This window comes from Acomys minous (assembly GCF_964271855.1).
Source record: "Acomys minous genome assembly, chromosome: 1".
NCBI classification, from domain to species: Eukaryota; Metazoa; Chordata; class Mammalia; order Rodentia; family Muridae; genus Acomys; species Acomys minous.
Window position 1 is genome coordinate 120,854,372 of NC_140483.1, and position 21,200 is coordinate 120,875,571.

Here is a 21,200-nt window from a genome sequence, read left to right on the forward strand (position 1 = left end):
AATTTATTGTTAGAAAGCAAACAGAGCCTTCGAATGTTAAGCAAAGTGTTCTCCCACTGAACTGCATGCACAGTCTTGGTTAAATCTTGATGTTCTTCAGAGTTCTGAACAGTTAAAGATAAGAGACAGAGAGACAGAACGGAGGTTTTGAGAGACAACACTGTAAGCATCGGTCGTGCATTTAAAGCCCTCATTTAAGCGTCACACTACCTTGTCACTGAGACCCACGGAGAAGACATCTAGCAGCAGCAGAGAGACTGCCTGAAGAAACAGGATGTAGTGGCTGTACTCCCACATCATCATGAAAGTGTACGTCGAGGCACTCATCACCAAGTAGCAAAGCCTCTAGAGAAGAAAACATCACTAACATCAGAAACTTTACTACTGTAAAAACCCAAGAGCTACAGTACTTGAAGCTATTTTTAAAATCACAAGACCAGTCAGGGGTGGTGGTGCATGTCTTAATCCCAGCACTTGGGAAGTAGAGGCATGTGGATATCTATGAATTCAAGGCCAGCCTGGTCTACAAGGCAAGTTCTAGGACACCCAGGGCCATGTAGAGAGTGCCTGCTTTAAAACAAAACAAAACAAAAATATCACAAACCCAGCAGGATCTTAACAAAGCAGTACCAGTCTTTCCATATTATAGTGCAAAGCAGCAGGACAAAAGGGGGTGGGGCTCAAGCACAATTTTTTTTTCCATGTCAAGAGAGGAAGCAAAACCTAAAACAAACTGGTATTTAATATTAGAGTGGTTAGCAAGCTTTTATTAATATGGAAGTTTTCTTTGTCCTAAAATAGTATTTTTATTTTTCATCCATGTTAATTTTATTTTACTAAAAACTATCAAGAGTCTGGATGGCCAAGCGAGGCTTTCCTCTTAATGAAGTTTGGCCTATTTTCCTCCAGTGCTATCCATATCAACCATGCAAAAACTGGACACTATTTCTCTACTTAATACTGAAAAAGAGCCGTGCCTAGGGATGCGCGTCCCTGATATCCGTTCTCAGAACTAGAGCAAGAGGACCCAAGGCCAGCCCGAGCTGTATCTTTGAACATCCAATTCCTTCTCCTTTAGGAATGCACACCCTGAGAACAGCAAACTTAATTGCTGAATTTTTATACCTTGAATGTCTCATTTTCATGTAAAACAACATGAACACACTTCAGATCTGAAATGGCTATTTCCTATAACTCAGGGTTTTCTTCTGGTGCCAGGGATGAAGCACAAGACCTCAGACTTGCTGGGCAAGAAATCTACCATGGAGTGGCAACTGCACCCCAGGTCTGTTTAGTTTTAAATATGAGGGGTTTTTGTTTGTTTGTTTTCAAGACAAGTTTTCTCTGTGTAGCCTTGACTGTACTGGACTCGCTTTGCAGACCAGGCTGATCTCGAACTCACAGCGATCCACCTGCCTCTACCTCCTAATTGCTGGGATTAAAGGCGTGCACCACCACGCCCAGCTAAATATGAGTTCTTCGTGTACAAAAATGAACTGGCAAAGCTGATTTTATGATATTTACTTTGAACTAAAACAAACTGTTGCATAAAAAAGTTAACTTTTAAAGTAAAACATATTTAAATGTTTTGTTATTGTATGTAATTTGTGGGGGGGCAACACATGCAAAGGCCAAAGGCCAACTCTGTGGTGTGTTGCAGGTTATGTGATCCCTGAGATTGTAAACTGTAGAAACCAGTTCTCTCTCACTATTATGTGGGCCGAGGGAATCACACTCAGCTGTTAGGCTTACAGAGCCTCTGAGCAGAGCCGTGCTGTACAGACAGGCTGGTGTAGTGCCTGGAGCCTAAGCTGGTCTTGAACTTGTGGCAGTCTCGCTGCTTCAGCTGCCTGTGTGCTGGCTCTACAAGTGTGCACCTTCATGTCCATCTAGGCTTACTTCTACTTTGAGGGGGATTATTTTTGTTTTATTTTTCTTGGCAGGGCTGGGTTTGAAACTCACCATGTAGCTAAGAACATCCTTGAGCTCTCTTTTCTTTTCTTTTATTGGCTGTCCTGGACGTACTCTGTAGACTAGGCTGGCCTCAAATACACAGAGATCCGCCTGCCTCTGCCTCCTGAGTGCTGGGATTACAGGTGTGCGCCACCACCGCCCGGCTACATTTATTATTTCTAAGCTTTTTCATTTGACACAGGGACTCTGTATTATGTAGCTCTGGCTGCCCTGGAACTCACCATGTAGACCAAACTGGCTTCAAATTCACAGAGCTCCTCCTGCCTCTGCCTCCTGAGTGCTGGGATTAAAGAGATGCATCACTATACCTGGCTTATTATCTTAAGTTTTAAAAATTGAATTATATACATATTATATGTATATATGCATATTATACTATATCATACACATGGTCAAAAACAATCCTATCATTGTAAATGAGTCTACAGTAAAAAGAATATTACCTTACTTCTTATTAACGTACAACACACATGGGGATTTAAAATAGAGGCAGGACCCCACAAGCTCCTCCGGTGGTGTGTGTCTGGTTACGGTGCTAGGGCAGGCGACCTAGCCCGCGCACAGGCCAGCTACCGTGGAACCACACCCAGCCCTAATTCCTGCCCTGCACTCCAGACAGCCAGGTTCCTTAGAAGACTTTTTTGGTCTCTCTGGTCTCTTTCTAGTCAGGATTTTTTTTATCTAAGACAGGCAGAGTGCCAAAGGACTGCTATGTTTCATCCAACTTTAATATAATGAACTGTCTCTGAAGACAAACATTTTATTAAAGTTATTCAGTGACATAGTTTATAGGCTATATTAAACTGCCAATAGGATTGTGGCAATAACAGTAACAAAACTTAAGAATCTAAATAATCTGGAACGGACATTTCCTTCAACTTTGACTGACCTACTACATCTCAGTCAGGGAAGACTTGTGAGTGAACAAAAGAATATGCCATACTGCCATCAAAGTTTATGCCACTGTCATCCTCGGTCACCGCTGTATCTTCAGTAATATTTCTTTAAGTTCTGATGACTAAAGGACATAAATGTTCCTGAAGTAAGAGAAATGGCAAAAACAACACTCGGATATATTAACTTCCAAAATGAGATATCTTCATGTAACTGTCAAGTAACCATACTAAAACCATATAACATCTGTTTTCCTAAAAATATTTGGCTGTCATCAGATTACAGAAAACCATGACGTAACAACTACCTAACTACATGTTACATAATAACATGCTTCATTGAATATAACTTAATTCCTAATATGATTTACTTTAAAATTACGCACCACAACCCAGCATGGTGGTGCACACTGTGATCCTACATGGAGGCAAGTGGACTAAGTGCTCAAGCCCTAGCCTCAGCTACATGATAAATTTGAAGCCAGCCTGCACTACAAGAGATTTTTATCTCAAAGCATGTACCACATTTGCAAACATCAGAATTAGCTATGATGATAAAACAGATTTATGTCTTACCTCTGCATAAGTATTTAAGTTTCTTTTTAAGTAGCCTGTAAGCGCAGCAACTTGGCATGCAAAATATGGTAGAGCCCAGTTTTCTCTTAAAGGAATAGAGTATTCGATTTTTGTTGTATCCACCCTAAAATAAACCACAGAGGAACACCAAAAGTGAGACATACACTTGTGTAACCCTACACTTTTCTCTTTATCTCGTTTTTTAAACTATTATTTTTCTATTTTATGTATATGGTGTTTTACCTGCATGCTTCTCTGTATACCATGTACGGGCCTGGTGAACCTGTTCAGCAAGCACCGGGGATTCCTGGAATGCCTCTCCACGTAAATGATGCATCTCAGTACCTTAGCCCTTCAACCAATAACCTTTGCCAAGCCCTGTCCCCTCCTCAAAGTTCTATATAACCCGCATTCACCCCGAATAAAATTGATCTGCCTCCCGAAGCTGGTCCTGGAAGGTCATTTCCATTAGTGTTCACAGGCCACCAAGTCCTGGGAGCCAATGACGCCAGGAATGAGGAAGAGAGCCACAAAACTCAACTCACTAGACTTCATCAAAGCTTAAAGCTGTTAATTTTCATTATTAAGAAAGTTTGTGACAAGCATGAGACTCATGCATTTAATGCCAGCACTCAGAAAGTGGATCTGGCAGGTGAATTCCATGAGTTTGAGGACAGCCTGGTCCACATAGAAAGTTCTGGACAGCGAGGGCTACATAGTAAGAACCTGTCTCAAGAAACAAAAACAAGAAAGAGAGGAGGAGAGGGAGAGAGGCGGGGAGAAGAGGAAGAAGAGGAGGAGGAAGAGGAGAAAAACACAAAGCACACTCACACAAAAACTGAAACACACCCCCCTGAGAATGACAAAACATGAAAGAAAGCATCTGCAAGGCGCCCCCACCCCACCCTGGCCCGAGGAAGAACTTTGACTTATACTGTATGTCACCACTTATCATTTCAGGACAGGAAACCTTCTCAGAATCGCACAGTTAGTGACTTTACTGTGCCAACAGCAGAGCCCACACACAGAACTGCCACCATGCGTTCCCTCCACCAGTGCTAGGCCATGTGTAACTGTATTAAAAACTCTCACAACTCAACAGTCAGAAGGAGAGCAATGTATAGAAAACAGGATCTGGGATGGTGGCCAGAGCACAAGAGGCCAAGACAGGAAGGCCAGAGTCCATGGCCCCCCTAGGTTTCAATCACTGCCCAGAACAATCTACGAAGGAAGTAGAAGGATGCCTGGGGGGAGCAGAGAAGAAGGAGGGGACACAGAAAAACAAACTGAACACAGCTTTAGCCGTGCAGCTCCTGTGCAAGAGGAGCCAGCAGCTGCTTCCAGAGCAGTTTGTTTTCCCCTTGCTGAGTCATTCAGAGCATAGAGCCTCCAAGAGTGAGCTGATCAGGGGGCTGGGGAAATGGCTCAGAGGTAAAAGCACTGACTGCTTTTGTAGAGGACCCAGCTTCACTCCCCAACACCCACACAGCTGCTCACAAGTTCCCAGGGATCGGATCCCCTCTTCTGGCCTCTGGGGGTATCAGGAATGCATGTGATGCAAAGCAACATTCACATGCATAAAATAAATCTTTATTTTAAAAAAGCTGATCAAGGCCGGGCGTGGTGGCGCACGCCTTTAATCCCAGCACTCGGGAGGCAGAGGCAGGTGGATCGCTGTGAGTTCGAGGCCAGCCTGGTCTACAAAGCGAGTCCAGGACAGCCAAGGCTACACAGAGAAGCCCTGTTTCGAAAAACAAACAAGAAAAAAAAAAAAAGCTGATCAATAAAATAAGACAGCCCACTTCCTAAGTAACCCAGAAGAGATATCCAAACCAAGTGATACCAAAGTGCAACACACAAACGTAAGAACATGAAGAAAAATAAGCCAGGGATATAGCTTAGTTGGTGCAGTGCTCAGCCAGTATGCACAATAACCAGGTTCAATCTCCAGCATCACAGGGGTGCAAGTCTGTAATCTCAGCACTGGGAAGAACACTGCATTTGAGACCACAGTGTGCTACATAGTAAGTTTGAGACCAGCCTGACCAACATAGCATGGTTCTGTCTCAAAATAAAAAACAGCCAAGGGACAGGCTCAGTGGTAGTCCCTGCCTACCTGTACAAAGCTAAATGTTGTTCCTCAGTAGTATAAAGGGACCCTGGCTGTCCTGGAACCTGTTATATAGAATGGGCTGGCTTCAAAGTCACAGAGATCCACCTGCATGCATAGGATTAAAGTGTGGGCCATTACAACAGGTGGGATTAAGTTTTTTGAGTCAAGTTTTTTTGTAGTTGGTTTGGTTTTTGGTTTTTGAGACAAAGCACATACACGTGACAGTAAAACAAAGCAGAGAGCTTTCTCTAGCTGGTATTAGTAGTGATGTCAGAGAGATTCAGAGATGATCAGGATTCACTGGACCACACTGCCTTGAGACAAAGAAAAAACGAACTCTTTGTGCATGTAGCGAGCTAGTGAGAAGGCTGCTGCTAAGCCTGAGAATCTGAGTCTGATCACCAAGCCCCGTATGGTGGTCCAACAGAACGGATGCTTACAAGTTGTCCTGGGGCTTCCATGGTCCACTATGCTATGCACCTGGCTGAGTTTTAAGGTACTCCAGGTCTGTGTGAAACCTTAATTCAAAAGCCAGGCGTAGTGGCTCAAGTCTGCAACCCTAGTACTCGGTGAGGCAGAGGCAGGCAGATCTCTGTGAGTTCGAGGCCAGCCTGTTCTACAAAGTGAGTTCAGGAAGGCAAGGCCACACAGAGAAACTCTGTCTTGGGAAAAAAAAGAAAAGAAAAGAAAAAGAATGAGAATATTTTTGAACTCCTTGACTACTACAGCCACACACACAAAAAAATGTAAATATCAATTAAACCTTTCATACCTGTTAATTAGGAACCATGCAACAGTAAGCATTCCTGCTAGCCAAGTGCCACTCATAAGCCAACTTGTAACAAATAAAGCTGTAACATATATTCCTTGTAATCCAAAAACAATACCGATGTAGAAATACACTGGTTCAATTATTTCCTAAGGGCAAAAGAGATGGAATGATAAAGAGATGACGTTCAAGAACCTGAGGATACAAAACTATGTAAGAAAATGGACATTAAAGTGAAAAAAGAGGGCTGGAGATGGCTCAGTAAGTGAGAACATCTTTTCTTCCTGCAGAGGACCTCAATGCAGTCCTCACTGCCCACATGGTGGCTCACAGCCATTTATAATGTCCAGAGCAATGGCTTTCAACCTCCTAACGCTGCGACCTTTTAGTACAGTTCCTCATGTGGTGACTCCCCCACCATAAACTTATTTCATTGCTACTTCATAACTATTGTTTTGCCACTGTTTTGAAACGTAATGTAAATATGTGACACGCTACTCCTACAGCAGCTGAGACCCACAGGTTAGGAACCACTATTCTAGAGGACCCAATGCCCTCTGACCCTGAGGGCATCCGGCACACAGGTGGTACACACACAGATATGCAAGCAAAACACTCATGAAGGAAATCTAACAAAAATAACAAAGTAAAAACTAAAATACATACATTGCTACCAGTTGCTTGATAGAGAGCACTGGCAATAAGCTCAGGATACAGAGACATCTGTTGCACGGCGTTGATAGTCTTCAGGGAGATGGTTTTGTTATTGTGTGTCAGCTCGTAAACACCTAAATAAATAAAGATTTCTCTCCATACTACTGTTCTGCTTTGACAATGATTCAATTTATTAGTCATCACAATTACTATGAAAAGAAAGACATTCAAATACAACACTAGATGCCTCATTTTCCCCAACTTTTTTATTATGTACATAAGGAGAAGTAACTATATTCGGAGACGAATTCCCGCATCCCAAAGCTCTTAGTCTTAACAATAGTGCTTTATTTTAGAACAGTATCACTACCACAATTACAACTGTGGTTGATCATACCTCTTTCAAATGAAGGCGCCTTTAACATGTCTTTGTAATAGGAGTAATAAATAGCACTGTCACCACGAAATGTGATTTCTCGTTCAAGTTCCTACAATGAAATAAGTATGTGTCCGTGTTAAATGTTAACTGTATTCTTTCTTCTCCCTCATCTTCTTGCATTTTGGTTCTGTTTCCTTCCTTCATATTTTAAATTGATATGGCCTAGATTTGCCATTTTAGTCAAGGAGATATTTAAATTTTCCTTAATTACCATATTAGCAAGCACATACACGATAGATAGATAGATAGATAGATAGATAGATAGATAGATAGAAAGAAGTAAAACTTTTAAGTGTTTGGAGCTCATGTCTATAATCCTAGCACTAAAGGGTCAATCAAAGAGGATTGAGAAGTCAAGGCCAGCCTAAGCTTCATAACAAGACTCTGCCTTTAAATAAATGTTAAAAACACAAATAGTTCTGAAAAGAGCTAGATTAAACATTTCTATGAGTTTCTTTAGTGGAAACCATTTCCGTTTCCATATATGTTTTCCACTGTTAGTATCCAAGAGGAAATGTTTTCCAGGTCTATTTTACCCAACGAATCACTCTTCCATTTAAAAACTGCTATGGTCTGGATGCTAGTGTCCCTAGATAGGGATCAATTTTGGATGTGGAACTCAATCACTAGTGTGATGGTATTTGAAAGAGGGCATTTGGAATGTGGGTGTGTCGTGAGGACACAACCTTCTGAACAGGATTGGCGTCCTTATGAAACAGGCCCCAGAGTTCCCTCATCCCTTCTGCTACAGTAAGATGGTCACCTATGGATCAAGAAGGAACTCCTGGGCTGGGCCTGGTGGCACACCTTTAACCTCAGCTCTCTGGAGACGAAGGCAGAAAGATCTGAGTTCTAAGCCAGCCAGTGTTATATAGTAAGATTCTGTCTCAGAAAGTAACGGGGAGGGGGACAAGCAAAGAGAGAGAGAAGTGGGGAAAGGGGGGGAGGGGGAGAGCACGCTCACAAAATACTGAATCTGCTAATCTGCTGGTGACTTAACATTGGCCTTTAAGCCTAACTTATAGTATGCTGTTTTAGCAGCCCAAATATACTAAGACAGACCTAAGTGAACTCTTAAAAACATTTGTTGGGCCAGGCGTGGTGGCGCACGCCTTTAATCCCAACGCTTGGGAGGCAGAGGCAGGTGGATCGATGTGAGTTCAAGGCCAACCTGGTCTACAAAGTGAGCCCAGGACAACTAAGGCTACACAAAGAAACCCTGTCTTGAAAAACAAACAAACAAAAAAATTTGTTGGGATGGAAGATTTTTCCTGCTAGGTGTGGTAGGTCATGTTTCTAACTCCAGCACCCAAGAGGATGAGGCAGGATCACTGAGTTTGAGACCAGACTGGACCATATCTAGTGAGTTTCAGGCTAGCCTGAAGTTTATCGTGGAAACTTTGTCTCAAAAACAAAACAATAAAACAGAACTTGTTTCTCTGCAAGATTTCCATGATTAAACCTTAACCATCGTCTTTAAAATTAACTGCATATGAAACACACAGAGCTTACTAACTCGTTGGGTGTAGGGCACCCAGAAGGTAGAGGCACACAGATCTCTCAGTTGGAAGCCAACCTGGTCTACAGAGCGAGTTCCAGGACAGCCAGGGATATACAGAGAAACGCTGTCTCAAAACCCAAGATAGTAAGTAAACAAACAAAGAAATAAGAGCTTACTAAAATATAGACAGATTCTACAGTGGGTTCTAAGGTCTGCAGCTCTGGAGATGCTCTCAGGGTCAGTGCCCCTCACATGCTTACGAGGCTGTGATGACGAAGCTCTTCACCAACACCTACGCTCTCAGGCCTCTGGTGTCCTCAGTTCTCCCTATACAAGACAGTCCCTGATCCCACCACTGCAGACTGACAGCCTGAAGAACCTGAGAGAGAGGTCACTTTCCGACAGCTCCCTGGGTGGCCTTCTACACCTGTCAGGGACAACTATAATGACAGAGTTCTTTTGTTTTGGTTTTTGTTTTCTGGCTTTTTGTTTGCTTTTTGACAGGATTTTGCTATATAGCCCTGCCTCTTCTGGAATATATGCAAACCTGGTTGCCCTCACAGTTACAGAGATCCACCTGCCTCAACCTCCTGAGTGCTGCGGTTAAAGGTATGCCCACTATGCCCAGCTTAAAACATAGACTTTTAAAGAGAAAGCACAGGCTACCATAACTAAACCAATAGACAGATGAGGTCAGTGGTTTTACACAAGTCAGTCTCTAAAAACTTTCAGTCAGCTTAACCACTTGCTCAAAAATAAGCACAGTGACAAAACCAAACAAAAAACACTAATATGAGCTCAAAACATTTAAAACTCCATATAGCCAAGTGAACTTTGAGTGCAAATTTATTCAAAGGTCAAATCATGACAATTTCAAATATAACTATAGTGATTAAGGTTTCTGGGAAATACACATAGATTTAAAGCCAAAGATTAAACACGAGGCAACATCTTAGCTCTATTACTGGAGCCAGTTAGATGATTCAATGGATCAAGATACTTGCTAAGCACACACACAATAAATTAATAAATGTAATTTGAAAATTTGAAAATGTAATAGAATTTAAAATGTAAATCCTGTTATACTTAGTTAATCATTTTCAACCTTTTCCCAAAATTGTAATTATAAAATCTAATTCTAAAGTTGGATTATACAAGTGTAATTACATAATCTAAAATTTAAAGTATTTTAATGCTGAGATTCATACGTCTGAGATATGAGCTACCAAAGTTCCTAAGAGGCTGACCAGTACCACGGCACTTTACTGAGGGTCCCTAGAGTGAGCTTGCGCTTCCGACAGACGTCATGACTGCCCCTGGGCGGCTCTCACCTCTCTTCCCAATTCTCAGCAGAGCCCAAACAGGCAAAACTACTAGAGTGGCACATGAGCTCTAAGACCTGCACGCTGCACCATAAGCGCCACGAGTGTGCCTGTGTCCTTGGCATTAGCTAACGGCAAGCCAGGCACACTCAGTTTGCAGAAGTAGGATTCCTGCTTGTGAGCCCAATATCAAGGACTCACTTGTACAAATGGCCCCACCCGCAACTTCTCTGTAACTTGGATCTGCCTGTCCCTTTGGTCTGGTGCCTCTTGCAGCCAGTTCTCAAATACTTGAACCAGATTTTCCCGAGACAGTCCCAGATAAATGAATTGTACAAGGAGAGCACCCTAGTAATTTCTACTTCATAAACTACCTTATTATGTAGGCCTGGTGGGCCTAGAACTAGCTGTAGAAACCAAGTTAGCCTAGAATTCACAGAGATCTGCCTACTTCTGCCTGCCAGCGCCACCATGCCCAACTTCTTAAATGTTTTAAGGTGGATACTGTAACTGTGTCTCAAAAGTGCTATAGCATTTTGCTAACACCTATAAATAAGCCAGCACTTGCTATACTTACCAAATATATATATAAGACCTCCTAAGAAACACACACTCAAGTTAGTAAGTTTGAAAACACTTTTCATAATCTCAAAATTCTTCTTACCTGTCTGTTGGAAAACCAGAATTTCCGTTCATGGTAAGCGGATAAGTAGAAAACATGCATCATACCACTAATAACTGCTGCGAGACAGCCAATGAAAATCTTTGCAAAACGTTGAAATGATACATCTGAAAAAGAACACTAAAGATAATCAAAAAGTAACACATGGTCTTGAAATGAAGTGACGAAAAGACACCCCAGCTCAGTGGTTTCTTCCCCAAAACATAATGCCAGTCTAATCATGAGAAAATGCCAACCTCCTATAGAGGACCCCCTACAGGACCCCTCAGCAGGACGCTTCCCAGTGAGAGCTTACACTGGAATGCTTGCCTGGCCTATGTGAGGCCTGGGCTAGTCCCCACCACAAGCAAAGGAAAGAAGGCAAGAAGGACAGACGGATGTCAGCGTCATCAGAAACAAAACCTAGGATGCTGTCAGAGCATGGAGTCCAAAACCAACATGGCAACAGAAGTAAAAAGACATAAGGTAAAAACTAAGAATATCTGAATAAAGTATAAGCCTTATTTAATATTCCTCATTTATTATTTGTAGCAAATGTGGCACACCAGTGTAAAATGCTAAAAAAGTAAAGATGTACTAAAGTCTAGGGGCTAGTAGAAGGATTAGTAGGAACAGGTACTAGCCTCCACCCTGATGACCTGAGTTTAATCCTTGGGATCAACATAGTGGAAGGAGAGAACTAATCCCCAAAAGCTGTTCATGTATGCTCACATGTGCAAACACACACACACACACACACACACAGAGCAAAAAATAATTAATTTAAGTCTGTATTTTACATGATGAACACACTCTAGAGATTTGTTTCACAACAAGGTTAATATGCTTAACATTAAAAACAGTACACTGATTGCTGTGAGGTCGAGGCCAGCCTGGTCTACAATGCGAGTCCAGGACAGCCAAGGCTACACAGAGAAACCCTGTCTCGAAAAACAAACAAACAAAAAAAAGAAGAAAAGGAAAGAAAGTTCACATATTCAGATGCTGATGACAACATACTTTGTTCAGCATGGTTATCTGAGTGGTAAAACACTGGCTCCGTCTGACTTACACTTTGGAGCTCTCTCAGGAGCCGGAGTTCTGCGGCTTTTCTCTGCTTTGGCTTCCTGATTTCCTGAAGTCCTCGACTTTTTCCTTTGGCGGGGTTCTACAGGTGATCCTAAAAATATTGATTACTTTATTACAATATGTCCATCCATCTTTGGGATCTAGAGTGGATCAGTTTTGTTATGTGACAAACAAAGGTTGTCTACATGGCCAGATCCCAGTAGAAAATGTAAGCCCTGCCTCTAATGAACGTCCCTGGTTGATAAAACCACAAATGGCACAGCTTTGGTACTAAAGTAATCAAGTATATCTTCTATGTCAAAAAGACAAATTTTGGAATCTTATGACTAAAGCAAGACACATTGAGACCCATGAGTGCCTGAAGTAACTATTTTTAACAGTTTTCTCAAAACTATCTTTAGTATACAAACAGAAACAACAAATGTATATTTCCCACCACCACCACTGCCACTCATGTCTTCAGAGTCCAGATGATAAAAGGTTATAAACGATGCTATTTTAAAATGTCCCAAAATAAGTTAATTTCCTTCCAAATTTTTAAGGGATTATTCACCTTACTATGTTAACTATCTGAGATTATCAAATCAACCATTTGTAGGTATAGACATAAAGTTATTGTGTAATTTAAATGCTGATTTCTGTAACTCTATATCTGGTTATAATCCTTGTTCTGAGACTCTCCTGTCCCAAACTATAAAAACTGTTCCACAATGTCCCCTGATATGCCAATAAATCAGCTTACAGCCAATCACTAAGCAGGGGAGAGAATAGGGTTGGACTTCCTGCCAGCCAGAGGAGGAGGAGTTAAAAGAGGAAGTAGGGGATTCAGCTATGGGAGAGGTCCAAGTAACATCAGGAAAGGAGCTGGAACAGGAAAGCTACGAAGTCCAAGTATCCCTGGGATGTACACTGGGAGGAAACCAGGTTAACTTAGAGGGTTAATAACAGAGTAATAACTGCTCGGTTCTTGTGCTGTGAAGCTTGTTTAAATAATATATTAGAGTCTCAGTATTGGTGTGATAGCCAGGTTAAGAGAGAAATTGAGAAACAACCTCAGGTTTATAAAAGCAACTTTAACATATAGGTTAACAATTATTTTTATCAAAATACAATGTATTAATCATAAAGTCATGCTTTTTCTTTTTAAAGGTAGATTCTTGAGTAGCCTCAAACTCTTCTTTCCCCTCACTTCAGCCTTCTACATGCTGGGATTACAGGTACACAGCATCATTTAGTTTCCAGGATTTGGTACTAAACAAAGGGTCCTGAGCATACTAGGCAAATGCTCAGCTGCTGAGCTACTACTGCCCAGCTTCTTCCCACAATACAGTGCTGGAAGCTCCACAGACCCTCACAGCTGTGTATCACAGTATACTCCCACAAATACAGGTGCTAGGTTTCTTTTTTTTTTTTAATGATTTATTTATTATGTATACAGCGCACATTCGATCACATTATAGATGGTTGTGAGCCACCATGTAGTTGCTGGGAATTGAACTCAGGACCTCTGAAGGAGCAGTCAGTGCCCTTAACCTCTAAGCCATCTCTCCAGCCCTGTATCTCTAATTTAAAAAAAAAAAAAATAGAGTCACTTGGAGGCGGGCAATCAGAGGAAAGATGGTTTACATCTCAAATGGACAAGTGTTGGACAGCCAGAATCAGTCCACATGGAGACTGTCTTTTATAACAGATTTCTTCTGGGGAATAGCAGACTTTGTGGTTTGTTTGTTTATTTGTTTGTTTGTTTTTTCCAAAACTCTGCTTCAGCAAATGTGAAAAAAAGAAGAGAGTATGGCAGCTCCTCTGATTCCTGATACGACGATGGAAGAGGGCCCTCAGGAAACCCTCCACGAAGAATGGGTCGAATCAGTCATCTCTGTAGCCCCAGCCATCCTCCAATGGCTGGTGGATGAGGAAGGTAAATGTCTGCTCTAAGAAGCAGACAAGGAGACATGCACGTATGTAGAAGGAAGCCATCAAGAGGTGAGGAGCGGCTCGCGCAAGATAAGACGGTGTATGTCTAACCAAGGACTGCTCTGTGTCCTCACAGATGGATGAGGTCATGCCGGGAAGTCCCTCTGCAGGATCTGGCCTGACTGAAATGCAGTTCTATAAATGTACATGTTTGTCTCCTTATCTTTTTTGTATAGTTACTAAAGTACTAATACGGATTTAATAAGTGAATATTTTTCAGTTGCAAAACTTGATTGATTCTTCATCTTTATATGATCAAAACCAAAATCTTTGATCTGGAAGAAATAAAGGCCATGTGTTTAAAAAAAAATAATATATATATACATATATATATATTGCATGTTACCTCTAAACCACTACATTAAATTCCAAATAAAAAAAATAAGAGACCCCAAATTAAACAGTAATTTGAGATAGATAACATAACTTTTCCCTTTCTTTTCTTTTTTCTTTCTTTTCCTTTTGTTTTGTTTTGTCAAGTTAATAGTGTGAGCCAGGCTTTTATTTCTCTTCCTTTTTCATAGTTATGTCTTTAAGCTATAAAATGTAAGACCAAAGAAAGGGATCAGCAGCAAAGAGAACAGGCTACTCTGATCAAACAGACAGCTCTTTAACTTTAGCATAGAAACTGAGGAAGTAGGGATTCAGCTGCGGGAGAGGTTCAAGTAACATCAGGAAAGGAGCTGGAACAGGAAAGCTACACAGTGCAATTATCTCCGGGATGTACACTGAGAGGAAACCAGGTTAACTTAAAGGGTTAATAATAGAGTAGTAAAAGCACAGTTATTGTGTTGTGAAGCTTATTAATAAACAAATATAAAAGAGTTTCAATTATTTGTGTGGTAGCTGGGTTAAGAGAGAAATGGAGGGCCTGGAGAGATGGCTCAGCAGTTAAGAGCACCGACTGCTCTTCCAGAGGTCCTGAGTTCAATTCCCAACAACCACATGGTAGCTCACAACCATCTATAATATGATCTAATGTGCACTGTATACATAATAAACAACAACAACAAAAAGAGAGAAATTGAGAAACAAACACAGTTATATAAAAATAACACTAACAGTGGCGCATGCCTTTAATCTCAGCACTCCAGAGGGAGGTAGAGGCAAGCAGATCTCTGAGTTTGAGGCCCGCCTGATCTACAGAGTGAGTTCCAGAACAACCAAGGATACACAGAGAAACCCTGTCTCAAAAAAAAAAGGAAAAGAAAAGAAAAGAAAAAAGTGGCCAGGGATTAACCATGAGCCCTTAACCCTATATAAAAAAACTAAATACAACTAAGGAAATCTGAGAGTGGGAGAAATAGTCTACACCCAGGGAAGAGTCCACCAATACCAAATGCTCAACTCTGAACACATATACATACCAAGCAGGTTATATTTAGGACTATATGTATGCATATGCATATATGTATGTACATCTAACAATTAATGAAAAAGGAGGCTATCAACTTGAACGAGAAGGGTTATATATGGGGGTTTAGAGGGAGAAAACAGAATGGGAAAGTAATGTGATTATATTACCATGGTAAATATAAAAGAAAAAAATATTTTAAAAAAGAAAAAGAAAAGGCCCAGGCGTGGTGGCGCACGCCTGTAATCCCAGCACTTGGAAGGCAGAGACAGATGGATCGCTGTGAGTTGGAGGCCAGCCTGGTCTACAAAGTGAGTCTAGAACAGCCAAGGCTACACAGAGAAACCCTGTCTCGAAAAAACAAAAGAAAAAAGAAAAAAAAAATCACTGACTCTTACTGTCAAGTTTACTTGCATCAAATCTCAGCAGCACAAAGAGTACACCCTGAGCTGGTGTGGTGATTCACTGCCATAAACCCAACCCTAAAGGCAGGTACATCTCTGTGAGCTCAAGGCCTTACAAAGCCAGTTCCAGGCCAGCCAGAGCTACACAGTAAGACCTGTCTCAAAAGAAAAAAAAAAAGTACAACCTGGCAAAGACAATACATATTTTAACCAATTTAATTATGTACTTTGTCAATAAAAACAAGTTTTTGCCTGTTACTAAAAACAGAAGCTAAATGAATGAAAATTTCTCACTTTACATTGTTCGTGTAATGTCACACCTGAAAGACAAAACTAATGGCATAGGGACGGTGCTGTTAGGCTGCAAAGCTTATCAGGCCTTGGTCTGATCTCACACTGGCCAAAGGCTGAGGTTAGAGGAGTAAGTGGCATTCCCAAGGTGGGAAACAGCAAAGCTAAAAGCAATCTCTGAGATGAATCCAAGTTCCTTTTTCAACAGGTTATATTTTTAGCATTATAAAAGAAAAAGCCAGCCTGAGGTGGTACATGCCTTTCATCCCAGCAGAGGCCAGCCAGGTCTACAGGTTGACTTCCAGGACAGTCAGGGTTGCACAGAGAAACTTTGTTTCAAACAAAACAAAACTAACAACCCAGAAAAAAAAAGAAGAAGAAAAAGCAGCTGCCCCCAAACTAAATGATGATCACACAGCCACAAGAATAATCTGCTACTTCAATCTCCACTCCCGACATCGTCACAGGAAATAGCTACCAACAGGCTTCTAGCTGTCCATCTAGAGGAGACACAGAGGATGTGAGAGAACTGCCAACGCTGTTCCACTCAGAGCCTGGTGTTCCTTCCTTTGCTCTATGTGTGTTTCAGGAAGTATGAAATGCCAGCACCACTTGTGCTGCACCAGGAGCCATGTCTGGAAGAACACTTACTAAAAGAGACAGCTTGGTTAACATGCAAGCTCCAAGTACCTGTGAATAATAAGCCAAAAGCTATAAAGTACACCTGAACTCAAATAAAAATATAGAGACTGGCCTAATTTTAACACAATAAATAGAAGATATGTAAACAGAAATTATTTAGGGGAATACCTGACACAGACATATTTGCTGTAAATATTATCACAAGCTTCATTACAATAAATATTTATTCATTCATTCATTGCTGAATATTATTCCCAACATCCAAAAGAGTAGAGGCCTAGCCATGGAATTAAACGTTTGTTGAAAGAAAGCATATTTTAATGAAATTGCCATCACTAATTGTCCCAAATAAGACACATTTCCTTTTGGATTACCTATAATTGTAAAACCAAAAATCAGTTACCAGTTTATAGCCAAATACTTTTACAAAATGATAGTCTTTTAGCAGGTTCCACATTATAGCTACTAAGCATAATAATTACATCCTAAATGGCATTTCCCACATCTACAATATCAAGTTTTAGTAGCTCTGTATTTTTTTTTCATTTTTTAAGTATGAATATGCTGACAAGGACAAACTGGTTTACCAACCTACCCACACAGATTTGTAACTAATCACAAACACAAAATTTACAAAAAAATTTTTTTCAAATGATACCACATTGCAAACCCTGGTAAAGCTAAAGAAACAAGCGGAATTACACTCTTCCTTACTAACTACCTGTTTTTGAGGCTGTTTTTAGGTAGTATCTTGGAAGAGGAGGAGTGATTAAATCGTGACCTCAGGGTCAGGACATCAAGTCCCAGTCAGCACTAACTTCTAAAAATCTTTTGAAAAATGGCTTCCCACTGAATTCTTCAAACACCCTTCTTGTACTCTTGATCCAACGACTTCAATCTATATCCGATGAACTAACGATCACAGTCACAACTCCACTTTATAAGACAAGAACTGCCTTCCAGCCGAATGCAGCACATAGCTGCTCAGCCAAGCCTGAAAAGTCTAAGGGCTCAATCGTTCCTAGCCGAACCATAAAGTTACCACGCCACAAGTATTTTACACTATGTATCATTGGCTGCTAAGTTTCTTGCCGCTTATTTTCCTATCACTGTAGGCATCCTTTCTGGATAAATTACTGGCTAAATCATGAATTTCCTTGACCGGACCCTGAGGGGCATGCAGAGCTCTCTCCAGTCCATCAATTTTAACCCTAGAAGTCCTTTTGGCCTCTTCGTCCCCTAAAACCACCTACACGCCCCCGCCCTTTGCCATCCTTTATCCCTTATAGAAAAAAAAAAATGAACTTAAGATTCTGCCTGTCCACCTCAGATGCCTGCCTCAGTTCCCCGCCGCGGGGTGCGATCCCTCGCAGTGCGCATCCAAAGCTACCAGCGTGCACCAGAACCCACCCAACCTGGTCCCGTTTTCCAGTGCGGGGCAACTCCGGACCAGCAGCTCCGAGACTCCCCAACTTCAAGCTCCACCTTTGATTCCCACTCCGAGAGACAAAACTTTGGGCCATCCTCTCCGCTCGCGCCCGGTTTCTCTGCAAACTCGGGGGCGCGCGCCCCCGCCCGCCCTGCTCCCTGCGGCCCGCAGCCAGGCCCGGCCCCCTCTCCCGAGCCCGCCGCGGCGGTTGGCGCGCTGCACGCCGGAGCCTTGTCACCTTCTTCCTTCGCCATCGTCCCCGCGGAGGCCCAGGTGGCTCTCCCGCTCCCGAGCGGCCCGGAGTCTCCCAAACCTCCGCGTCGCCAAAACCTGGGGCCGCCCAGGCCAGCTCCCGGCTGCCGCGCCCCCACTTCCTGACCCGCCCCCCTCAGGTGTCGCCGCCAACTGTGTCCCCCCCGACCCACCCACAGACGCTCTGGGAACCAGAGTGCAGGGAGCGGAGGCCGGCCGGAGCGTTTCGCCCGCGCGCCTGGGCCAAGCCCACGGTGGCCCAGTGTTGGCTGTGCTCCTGGGAGGAGCTTGGGCCCAACGTCGCGCTCCCTCCCTTGTGGTCCTCCTCACGGGAAAGCAGGAGCTAGAGCGAGCTTTTCGTGACTCTGGATTCAGGAAGTCACAGACTGTTGGCCAGATCCAGTCCCCGTGCCCGTCCCCATTTTACTAACAGAAAACTGAGGTTCAAGCGAAGAGCAGCAGAAACCCTGGACCCGACCTACTGTCAGTGCCTGAGTGTTCTCACAGTGATTGCAGAGCCTGGCAAAACGTTCTAGGCAGGTTCTTTGAAATGGTAGGTTTCGGGTTGGTTGGTTATTTATTGGTTGATATCTTTCTTTCCGCCTCTCCTCCCTCCTTCTAATTCTCCTCCTCCTCCTCCTCCTCCTCCTTCTCTCTTCCTCTGATATCTATCTCTCTCGCGCGCGTGCGATCTTACTATATGGTCCAGGCTGGTCTCAACTTGCAGCCCTCTTGCCTGAGGTTCCTGACGGCTGCAGTGGCAAGAGTGATCCGTTGTTTGGTTTAGTAGACACTGCTACAGAAAAGAAGCTTGTCCCTCAGCTACATAAGCAGATTAAATTATTATCAAATAAAAAAAAGGAAATACACAAGAAAGCAATGTGCCAATCATCAAGTTGGCTTATTGGGATGGTTGTGCATGTCAATATTCTGGAAGAAAGCACAATAGTAATAATGTAGATTATTCTGTAACAATAGAGTGTAGTTTCAGTTTGCTGTACTGTGCATGTCTCATTCACTATACAGTGTGCTGAATAACACTTCTGAGAAGAGCCAGTGCTGAGCCACTTAATTTTTCATTGTAAAAAATATGAGAAAACTTATTTCAAGTGAGATAAAACTTCTTTCTTTCTTTCTTTCTTTCTTTCTTTTACATGTTAATGATCCTTATAAGACCTGTACATACTTTGTAGAAACTTGTGTAGAATATTCCTGAAAATAAATACCCCAAAAGATACACAGTAAAGAAGAGGAGGAGGGCATTTTGCCATGTAGACTTAATGCCTCCAGGTATAGTAAAAATAGAATATCAGGTTGTTGTTGTTTTTTCACAAAACCACATTTTATTTAGCTTAACGGTTTCTCTGATACAAAGAGAAATATCAAAAGAAAATGTAGGACATATGCACATGTAACCTCTCTGCCCACCAAATACCCTCCCAAAATCTAAAAGAAAAAAGACAAAGTTCTCTTCAACAAGAGAAAATAATCTTCGCTTCTGGAAGATGTTTCCACGCCCCATTCCATGCCCTCTTCCTCTTGTAGCCACTTGGGCCTTCAGGACAGCAGCTTTTCCTCGGCCAGCCTCTGAGCCTTGGCTTTCATTTTTCCTGCTCTTTAACATGGGTGCATTTCTCAACATGTCAGGCAAAATTAGAAATCGGATCTTGCTGCCACGTATGTACATCTGTTCCAGCTGTGCTACTCTGCCATCTCGGTACAAGACTGTGATGTTGAACATCTGGCACTTCATGTTATCTTCGGCTTCCATGAGCTTCCCTCTGTACACCCCACCAGCCAGTGTTAGCCTCACATGGAAGGGACCCTCCCCCAGGGACCCCAAACCCCCCAAAGACCCCAGTTTGCTTGACTAGACCAACTCCATGATAGGCTTCAGGTTTTTAAGAGTAAAAACTAACTAGGCCAAGTTTCTAACAACTCCTGGAAAAACCACAAGTTATGGGCAGCTCATGGGCAGCTAATCAGCTTATAGAACAAAAGGACTAGATACCATGTTTTTATTCATGGCCTTGGTAAAGAACACAGCTGACCCCATCCAACCAAACTAAAGGCCAACTCCTAAGTAAGAGCCAAAATCTCAGTGACTCAAAAAATTCCCAGGAACCAAACAAACAGCCAGTCCTGAATCCCCTCTTACATTCTGACTCAGTTCTGACCAATCAAAAAAACTTGTCACAAATTCCCTCCAACTGTCTATAAATGGAGCCTGCATGCTCATTTGGGGGTCGCCCTCTAGAGGAGAGAGGCAATCCTATCAGGTTAGAATAAAAACACTTTTTGCATACTGCCTTGGAGTCTTTCTTCAGCAGATCACCCGGACTCTAACCATGTGTTACTATGTGGTCCTTAGCTTCGTGCAAGACTTTAATCAGCACACCAATAGACATTTTGACAGGACTCTTCCTGTGCAACTAACTGCAGGCTCCTTTTCGGTTCTGGCACAAATATTAGAAGGTGAAGGCATGTTTTTAATCCCAGTACTCAAGAGGCAGAGGCAGGCAGATCTCTGAGTTCAAAGCCAGCCTAATCTACAAGGAGAGTCCTGGACAGCCAGGGGTCTGTGTAACTGAGATACTCTGTCTCAAAATAAATAAATAAATAAATAAGAAAGTTAAGATGTGTTTTATTAGCTGGGCAGTGGTGGCATATGCCTTTAATCCCAGCACTTGGGAGGCAGAGGTTGGCGGATCGCTGTGAGTTTGAGGCCAGCCTGATCTACAAAGTGAGGCCAGAACAGCCAAGGCTACACAGAGAAACCCTTTCTCAAAAAAAAAAAGTGTGTTTTATTAAAATATTTTAGATTTATTTTATTATATAAATGTTTTACATGCATGTATATGCA

At 42.2% G+C, this 21,200-nt stretch overlaps 1 protein-coding gene and 1 pseudogene across 3 annotated transcripts in view; one reads left to right on the forward strand and one right to left on the reverse strand.

Annotated features, from left to right (window-relative positions):
* DPY19L4 (dpy-19 like 4) overlaps nucleotides 1-18,937 on the reverse strand; it is a 53,822-nt gene extending 34,885 nt beyond the window's left edge. Inside the window, exons 1-8 of one of the 2 annotated variants that reach the window (XM_084798910.1) lie at nucleotides 18,820-18,937; nucleotides 11,975-12,082; nucleotides 10,906-11,030; nucleotides 7,377-7,467; nucleotides 6,992-7,113; nucleotides 6,329-6,474; nucleotides 3,444-3,567; nucleotides 211-345 (exon numbers count right to left, since the gene is read on the reverse strand). In XM_084798910.1, coding sequence (XP_084655036.1) covers nucleotides 211-345; nucleotides 3,444-3,567; nucleotides 6,329-6,474; nucleotides 6,992-7,113; nucleotides 7,377-7,467; nucleotides 10,906-10,968 — 681 coding nt within the window. In that variant the 5' untranslated portion in view covers nucleotides 10,969-11,030; nucleotides 11,975-12,082; nucleotides 18,820-18,937. Of the gene's footprint in view, nucleotides 1-210; nucleotides 346-3,443; nucleotides 3,568-6,328; nucleotides 6,475-6,991; nucleotides 7,114-7,376; nucleotides 7,468-10,905; nucleotides 11,031-11,974; nucleotides 12,083-18,323; nucleotides 18,467-18,819 lie in introns of those variants that run through there. The other variant, XM_084798909.1, reaches the window with a different exon arrangement.
* Nucleotides 12,130-14,278, forward strand: LOC311607412 (selenoprotein K-like; annotated as a pseudogene). Its single transcript has one exon. The product of its transcript is annotated as a selenoprotein K-like (transcript).
* Nucleotides 18,938-21,200: the final 2,263 nt, after the last annotated feature.